This window comes from Fundulus heteroclitus, chromosome 21, assembly GCF_011125445.2.
Source record: "Fundulus heteroclitus isolate FHET01 chromosome 21, MU-UCD_Fhet_4.1, whole genome shotgun sequence".
NCBI classification, from domain to species: domain Eukaryota; kingdom Metazoa; phylum Chordata; class Actinopteri; order Cyprinodontiformes; family Fundulidae; genus Fundulus; species Fundulus heteroclitus.
The window spans coordinates 39053985-39062637 of NC_046381.1; the positions used below are offsets into that span (position 1 = coordinate 39053985).

Below are 8653 nucleotides of genomic sequence, written 5' to 3' on the forward strand. Positions count from 1 at the left end.
AAGCTGAGCAGACCGAACAGGTGAAGTAAGAGGGACAGTTAATGATAACATTGTTATTGTGAAAGTAATAAAACCTCCCAAATAATGAGCAATAAAGATGAACAGATGTTAGAACTTTGGCCATAAAAGCTGTAATTTCTCCCCCTGATGACGGGGAAGCTGCAGTTCAACCAGAACTTTAGCTCTTCTCTTTTCTTTACAATAAAACCCTGTAAAGCTTTTTGTTTTTTTTTAATTCTACATGTGCGTTTATGTTCTTTTTGCTAAGACGACATATAAATTAATCCAAAGTGTAAAAAAACATATACCTGAGGAGACAAATAGGCGGGTCGTTTTATTTAAATAGAGCGTGAGAATTTAGATTCTGTTTTCTTTTGTGTTAATGCATCTTCTGAGCGTGTAGGAAAGCTCAGTTAGAAATGAATTTAACGGGGAAGCAGCTTAAACTCTTGGTGCAGCTGGAGGCCTGAATCAGATGGTTCTGGCTCTTCTGACTGACCTCGCCTTGTCCAGGTTAAGAGCCCAGACTGGCGGATAAAGTTAACACCGATCACAAAACGTCAGCAGGAGTTGACCGTGGGCTTTTTAAATCTGGGCTTTAGTGAATACAGGCAGGAAGAAAGCAGAACCATTGTCTCAAGCAGACGATGGAGAGACAGACACAGGAGAGGCGTCGGATAAAATGAATCTTTCTGATCTGCATCACCACCTCGCCCTGAGTGCCGCGTCATTAATGTGAAACATGGCGGCGGCATCGTTCTGTGGGGCTGCTTCTCTAAACGAGATGAGGGACGACGAGGTCAAGGTCAGGATTAACTTCTAGGCGATTTGTTTTGCAGCCAGCGTAGAAAAAAATGCAAAGTAAAGCACAAATTCAACCAAAACATTAATGATGCCACCAGGATAGAAACCCAGGCTACTAGAGTATCTGGGCCTATCAGGTCACATTATTAAGGAGACTGACACTGACAGGCAGATAACCTAAAACAATCATTGCAATAGTTTAGATTGAAGCATGTAGACCATATGGGTTAAACTCGAGGCCCGCGGGCCAAATCTGGCCCGTCAAGGCAATTTATCCGGCCCTGCAGAGCCAAAAAAGGCATTTCACGTCATAAAGTAGAGGCATATCTCCTTTTAAAGTGGCTAAAACTGAGCCTCCTGTGGTGAATGTTGATTTTTTTTTTTTAAACTGTGTAGTAACAGCATCCTGCCACTAGATGTCAGTTTTCCCACAACACATTAAAACAACCAAGAAATGTCCAGAAAGAGAAAAAGTGATGCAGAATGATGAGTTTAAAGTGTAATTCACCCAGATATCAACTTTTCTAGCAGATAAACTGTATAAAGTGGACCGAAGGTTCTACTTTTGTTACTTTGCATTTTTTATGGTTCTATATGCACTGAACTGAAATAAAATCAGAAGTTTCATCCATACAGGATGATACTTCTGATACTTAAAGAGCAACCGGCCCTTTAAATGACTTCATGATGCCAAAATGGCCCTGTATAGAAATGAGTTTGACGCCCCTGATGTAGATCTATTAGATTGGCCTAGTCAAAGTGTAGATAGAAATTCAATGTGAGCTTCTGTGCTTTCTGTGTCTCTGCTCTGTCTTCTCTAACATAGAAAGTACTCCTGGGTCAATGTGAGCTTCTGTGCTTTCTGTGTCTCTGCTCTGTCTTCTCTAACATAGAAAGTACTCCTGGGTCAATGTGAGCTTCTGTGCTTTCTGTGTCTCTGCTCTGTCTTCTCTAACATAGAAAGTACTCCTGGGTCAATGTGAGCTTCTGAGCTTTCTGTGTCTCTGCTCTGTCTTCTCTAACATAGAAAGTACTCCTGGGTCAATGTGAGCTTCTGAGCTTTCTGTGTCTCTGCTCTGTCTTCTCTAACATAGAAAGTACTCCTGGGTCAATGTGAGCTTCTGAGCTTTCTGTGTCTCTGTTCTGTCTTCTCTAAGCCCCAGTGGGTGGAGGCAGATGAGCGTTCACACTGAGCCTGGTTCTGGTTCTGCTGGAGGTTCTCCTCCCTGTTAAAGGGGAGTTTTCCTCTCCACTGTCGCTTCATGCATGCTCAGTATGAGGGATTGCTGCAAAGCCATCAACAATGCAGACGACTGTCCACTGTGGCTCTACGCTCTTTCAGGAGGAGTGAATGCTGCTTGGAGAGACTTGATGCAACCTGCTGGGTTTCCTTAGAGAGGAAACTTTCTCACCAACCTGGAGGATCTGATGGAGTCTGACTTTGGAAAGAGACTTGAGATGATGTGTATCATGAATTGGCGCTATATAAATAAAATTTAATTGAAATTGAATTGAATTAAGAACATCCTGACTTAGAGCTCCTGGACTTTAACTGAGCAAAACAGAAAAACAGCCGTTTAATCTGCTCATGGTTAATGTTTAGTTGTGTGTGTTTCGTAGGGAGGGGAAGAAGTACCGTGTGTACGTGGTGACGCCTCTGCTTCCCGGCTTCGAAGGCGACATCAACACCGGCGGCGGCAGCGCCATCCAGGCCGTGATGCACTTCAACTACAGGTCAGATCTCCTGCAGCACAGACCCAGCAGCCGGTTCTGGTTCTGGTTCTGGTTCTGGTTCTGGTTCTGGTTCTGCCGCTCACGCTGCTCTCCCGCCTTCTATCTCCACAGGACCATGAACAAAGGAGACCGCTCCATCATCTCCCAGCTGATTAACGAGAGTAAGTGGTCCAGCGCTGGCGGCTGATTGGCTGAGGCGAGCGGCGGCTCTGACGGCGTCTGCTTTTTGCCTTCCAGTGGGAGGCCAGTGGATCAACTACATCTCCTTCGCCGGCCTGCGGACCCACGCCGAGCTGGAGGGCAAGCTGGTCACCGAGCTCATCTACGTCCACAGCAAGATGCTCATCGCCGACGACAACACCGTCATCATCGGTAAGCGCCCGCCTCCGTCCGCGGCGGAGGACGTTTTAAAGACGGCGGGGGAAACGTGTAGCCTCGTGAGACCACCCTGATCTCGCGAGCTTTCAAGGTTTCACTCGCAGATCAGTCTGGATACTCTCCGTTAAAGAAAATTTGGAGCCGTTCACCAAACGAACGTCCAATCAGCGTTGGCTTTGAGGCGGGTTGAGGTGTGACGCAACGGGAAGCGACAGTTCAGTCTAAAGAACATGGCGGCTTCAGCCGATGAAACTAGTGTTAGCGTGGCTATCGAGCAAGTTTTATCGGAATTACAGAGTGTTTCTCTGCTGAGCTAACGAGCCTTTACCTGCAGCAGCAAGAGCAGCTTGGCTTGTGGTTGTGTTTTCGTCGTCGCTCGTAACAGAGTGACGACGAATCTGATTGGTTTATTTGGCCCGTCTATCACCAACATAGGCCAATCAGCTAACCAGTATTTTCGCCCCTTCCCAAAATTACTTCAACGGAAGGTTTCCAGATGGATATGCGGAGCAAATCTATCTGGCGGAGTCAGGTAAGGAAACGTGGCCCTCACCTCCGTTCCCGCTCTCACCGCAGGTTCTGCCAACATCAACGACCGCAGCATGCTGGGGAAGCGGGACAGCGAGGTGGCGGTGATCGTGGAGGACTCGGAGACGGTGGACGCCGTCATGGACGGGCAGCCGTACAGCGCCGGGAAGTTCGCCCTGCAGCTGCGCCTGGAGTGCTTCAGGTAGCCGCAAACAATTTAAATCACAAACAGGAGAAATAAGGGGCAGCTTTCATGTTTAAGTAACTGAAAGAGCAGAATAAAATATTTAAAGCAGCACGACTACGATGCATCTGAGGAGAACAGTTATTGTAATAAATGAATAAAACAGAAACGTGTCTCCGTGCTCAGACAAGAAGCATTTATCTCCTCGTTAAGACCTCTGCAGGTGTTCTTGTGCAAAGCTGCCCATGTTTCAGTGTCTCTGTGTCTGAACCTCCTGATCTTGGCTCAGGATGATCCTCGGCGCCAACACCGACCCGTCCATCGACGTGTCCGATCCCATCAGCGAGCAGTTCTACAAGGAGACCTGGATGACCAGCGCCGCCCGCAACGACTCCATCTACCAGAAGGTCAGTCTCTGCTGCTGGAACGTCTCTCACCTGCAGCTTTTTGCTCTGGAGGGTTCTGAAAGCTTCTGGTTCTGGGCTCCAGAGACTCAACAGATGTTTCTAACCAGGCAGAACCAGACAAGAACCCAGAACCTTTGGTCCATTAAAATGGCAGTTACTGTTTTATTCCACATTCTTCTGGTTCTGGTCCATTTTAAGGCATTTAGGATGATTTTAGCAGAGCAGCTCTTTATGGATCCATTCAGGACCGTCGGATCTGGCGGTTCTGTTAGTCTGCTGCACATCCTTATAAACGTTCTACCCTGTAGAGGTTCTCCTGGAACTGATCGGGTCTCTGATGTTGGTCCGGTTTTATTTCTAACCCAGCTGCGTCTTCAGCCTTAGACATTATCTACGTAGACGCGTCATTGGGCGGGTTCTTCCTATGCTGCGTCAGAGCGTCCGCCATGTTGGATGTGGCAAATCTGCTGATAGACTCAGTCACTTAAACATTATCAGAGGGACTTTAATCACCGAAAATACTTTGTATTCGTAGTATTTTACTTTTGTAATATTACAAGTTTATTTTCGTATTCCTTTAGCTTCATTCTCCTGAATTTATTCTTGTAAAGAATAAAAATAATTATAATAATCTAACCTGGCCCTATTACTCCAGGAGTGAAATAATTCTGCAAACTGTGACTATTCTGGAAATGTTTCCTCTTAATTCTCATAATATGACGTTTTTCTCATAACATTACCACTTTTGTCTTTTTTTTAACATTATTCTCCTATGACTTTTTTCTCAAATTAGCAATTTTATCTCGTTAATACTCCCCCAAAAAGTCTCTTGCTAATCTGTTTCTATACCAGATCTTAAAAGGTTCACGTGGTTTTATGAAATAATAAGACCACAATGTTTAGATTTAACCAATTGAATTTTTATATTCATAACACACATATATTTCTCTCTCTATTTCTGTCTCTCTCACATATGAGTTCCTTTAAATCAAGATTAAAAACACATTTGTTTAGGATTGCCTTTGACTGTTCTACTGAAACAGCATTAGTTCAACTTTTTTTTAGTCCAACTGTTTTTAATGTTCTATTTTGTTTCTACATTTTATTCCTACTTGCTTTTATTCTGTTTTATTTTCCTATATTTTAATCATGTAAAGCACTTTGCATTGTCTCTGTACTGAATTGTGCTATATACATAAATTTGCCTTGCCTATATATACATACGCACGCACGCACGCACGCACACCTATTTAATAATAATAATAATGGTAATAATTATTTTTTTAGAATACCTCAAAATCTATATATACACATCGATCAAAAGCCAATCAGGCTGCCAATCTCTATCAATTAACCTATATATTTTTTTCTACAGTGTGTGTATATATAAGCTCCATCTATGTCTTTCTATCTGAATACTTAAAACATATACACACGGAACATAGACATTCACTACTTTCTGCCACATACAACATGGCGGTGACTTTGACATGCAAACCTGCGTCCAATGAGGCATCTACATATTTATATATTTATATATATATATATATATATATATATATATCTGTGTGTTTAGCCACTGCAGACGTGTTCATGTGACCAACTCCGCTCTTTCTCTCCGACTCCTCCAGGTTTTCCGCTGTCTGCCGTCCAGCGACGTGCGGAACATCTCGGAGCTGGAGGGCTTCCTGGCCAAGCCGGGTCTGGCCAAGGAGGACCCGGCTCAGGCCCGGGAGGAGCTGAAGAAGATCCGCGGCTTCCTGGTCCAGTTCCCTCTCCAGTTCCTGAGCGAGCAGAACCTCCTGCCTCCCATCGGCAGCAAGGAGGCCATGGTTCCCATGGAGGTCTGGACCTGAGCCGCCTGGTGGCAGATCTGACTCTCCCTGACGCCATGTTGGAGGTCCTTCTGTAGAAAAAGACTTTTACCGGGGAGAAAACGGTTCTTCACGCTGACTGAAACCTGTAGTTCAGGCTGAAATCAGATGACGGCAGCAGTCAGCTGGGTTCACATCTGCTTCTTTAACACTAATCCTGCCTGAGGTCCAGTCTGAAAACGACCTTGAAGATCATCAAATCAACAGTTAATCCGAGACGCTGAAGGGTTGATGGGTAGCAGTGGTGCCAAAGACGGAGACACAGCGGTGGGAAAAACCTGCAGAAGCCTTTAGAGGATCAGGAGTTAAGCTACAACGCCTGCAAGGCTCGACCCAGGGCAAAATCACACTACCGTTCCTGCAACCAACCGTTTCTCTACATCTAATTCTCTGTCGAGGAACAAAAATCCATCCAGCGAAAGAAATGGAGCCGACCAGTTTTTCCCGGAAGACGCCTGATTTTCTCCAACCAGGGTCTGTGAGGCCAAGCAAAGAAAAAACTCTCAATTTCATGCATTTTTCTATATAAATAGGGTCGTTTAATTAATTATCTCATCGTGAAAACTTACAGATGGCTTTTTATTTAGCGGCAGAGGAAAAACACGTTTATTTTTGTTCAAACTATAAATCGGGTTGTCAGTTTGCAGGTAGAACCTCCTCCAACGTGGCTTCAGGTGTAAAACTTCTCACACTTTGACCAGCAGACGGAGCGTTAAGCTCCACGATGCCTGAAAGTCTGCTTCCTCCTTCATCCCGGTTGGATATTGACTGTTCATCTCTCCTCCTGCTGACCCTTCAGCACCAAGCTAAGACTCTGTAATCTCCATTTGCTCCTCCTGCTAACACTATGCAACATCCAGAGCTGGGAAACGCTGCTCCTTTTGCTCTAAAAAGACACTAAATGGATAAAAACAGAGCAGCGATGAAGATGAAGGAGCAGCTCAGCCTTGACTCGTCTTTCACTGTAATTACGTCACATAAGAAATTAAAAGTGCCAAAAACCATCCGAGCCAATGCAGACCCATTTACATTCCACTGACTGTATTACGCCTTAAATGACTTGTTCTGTATTCTGTGATCTGGCACTTCTGCGTAAAGATTATTCTACAAATTAATCTCTCAAATTTCAGTCCGTTTTTTTTTTCCCCCATCTCAAAATGAATCAACAATTTGCCTCCAAGACAAAAACACCCTGATCCAGGATCAGATTCATTTTTTTTACTGTTGTGCTGGATGATGAGTCCAGTGCTGCGTCAGAAACTGGAGCTTTTTGCAGCCCATGTCATAATTATAAGTTTATATTGGATGATTAGAGTTAAGTGTTTTTTTTTTTAAACTGCAGTTATACTTTTGTCCACTAGGTGGCAGAACGAGCTAAATCACAATTACAATTTAACGAGATTCTGTTATATTTCTGTTGTTTTTTATTTTTTTGGGTGGGGTGGGGGGGCGCAGTTTCTGTTTATTTATTGGGGATTGGAGACGTCACATGACATGAACCTGTAACGCTTTTTGTTTCTGCTTCACCAAAATGAATTGTGACACTGCAGGCTCCTCTATATTTGGGTTTTTGGGTTTTTTTTAACTCTAGTTGGCATCAGACATGTTTTATTTTTACTACACAAAGAAGCTGTGTAAGCTGGTTTCTCCTGCTGCCAATAAAGGAGACGACTGTATGAAAATATCGGCATTAATTCTTCTTCGGTCAACGTTTTCTCCAGAAAGGATTTGTTGGTTTAATTATTATAATATAAATAACGATCGCTGCTATAAATGCAGCGCCTGTTTGGCAACAAACCACAGGCGGTTTCAACCATCCGTCCTGAAAAAGATGCTGAAAAATGAATAAAAAATAATGCAAAAGTTGAAACTGATTCAGTTAAACATTTTTTTTTGTTTTTCATTATGTAAGGCATTTTAAGTTTCAATTTAAACATTTATTTAACTTTGTGGTCCTGCATGTTAAAAATAACTGCAAGGATTTAGCTTTTTTTTTTAGGTTTAAATTTTATTTATATTTCTGATTCATACCTATTGAATGCAGCGGTGGTCTTTGTATGTATTGGCCTGTTTACCTGCATGAAGCTGGATGTTTTATTTAAAAAAGGAGCCGCGTGGCGGACAGCATGACGCCAGCATGTTGCCTTTAAATCCCAGCATGAACCCTCAGAGGTCTCCTTAAAGCCACGATTGAAGCTAAACTCTGTGCCTGCCTCAGCCTGAAGCTGAAACGGTTCATTTACCTTCTCTACCTCCTGCTCCAGTGCTTCTCCGTTCATGTTTGTCTTTAAAAGCATGACTTTTTGTATCTTTGCACAAACCAAACCTTGCAGAAGAGATTCTCTGGAGTTTCTGCGGACGCCCTGAAGCGCTCGTCTGTCTTTCATCTTTCTCTGTTCACCTCTTATTTCTTTGTTGCTATAGAAATGCACTTATTTGCACAGACTGTGATCTCCAGTGTCACTTCATGTATTGCTCTGGTGAACTAAATAAATGAGGGATTGATGGCATTAAACTTTGGGTTTCCCATTTCTTCACTTTATGCTTCAGATCTGTTTATTCTAATCAGAGGCTGAAGGAACGGATATCTGATGCACCCCCAGAGTCTGTTTTGCATTAAAAGCCAAAAAATAAATAAAAAATAAACCTTTGTGTACAACACTGTTTAAAAAGTATGTACTGTACATCCGTACACTTTTCTTACATATTTTTGTTGTTGTTGAACTTATGTGTTTTGCAATTGA

At 43.3% G+C, this 8653-nt stretch overlaps 1 protein-coding gene across 2 annotated transcripts in view; it reads left to right on the forward strand.

Annotated features, from left to right (window-relative positions):
• LOC118556853 (phospholipase D1-like) overlaps positions 1-7779 on the forward strand; it is a 63194-nt gene extending 55415 nt beyond the window's left edge. For both annotated transcript variants that reach the window (XM_036125346.1, XM_036125347.1), the window contains exons 21-26: positions 2425-2538; positions 2650-2699; positions 2776-2910; positions 3493-3646; positions 3918-4035; positions 5667-7779. In XM_036125346.1, coding sequence (XP_035981239.1) covers positions 2425-2538; positions 2650-2699; positions 2776-2910; positions 3493-3646; positions 3918-4035; positions 5667-5891 — 796 coding nt within the window. In that variant the 3' untranslated portion in view covers positions 5892-7779. The remainder of the gene's footprint in view (positions 1-2424; positions 2539-2649; positions 2700-2775; positions 2911-3492; positions 3647-3917; positions 4036-5666) is intronic.
• Positions 7780-8653: the final 874 nt, after the last annotated feature.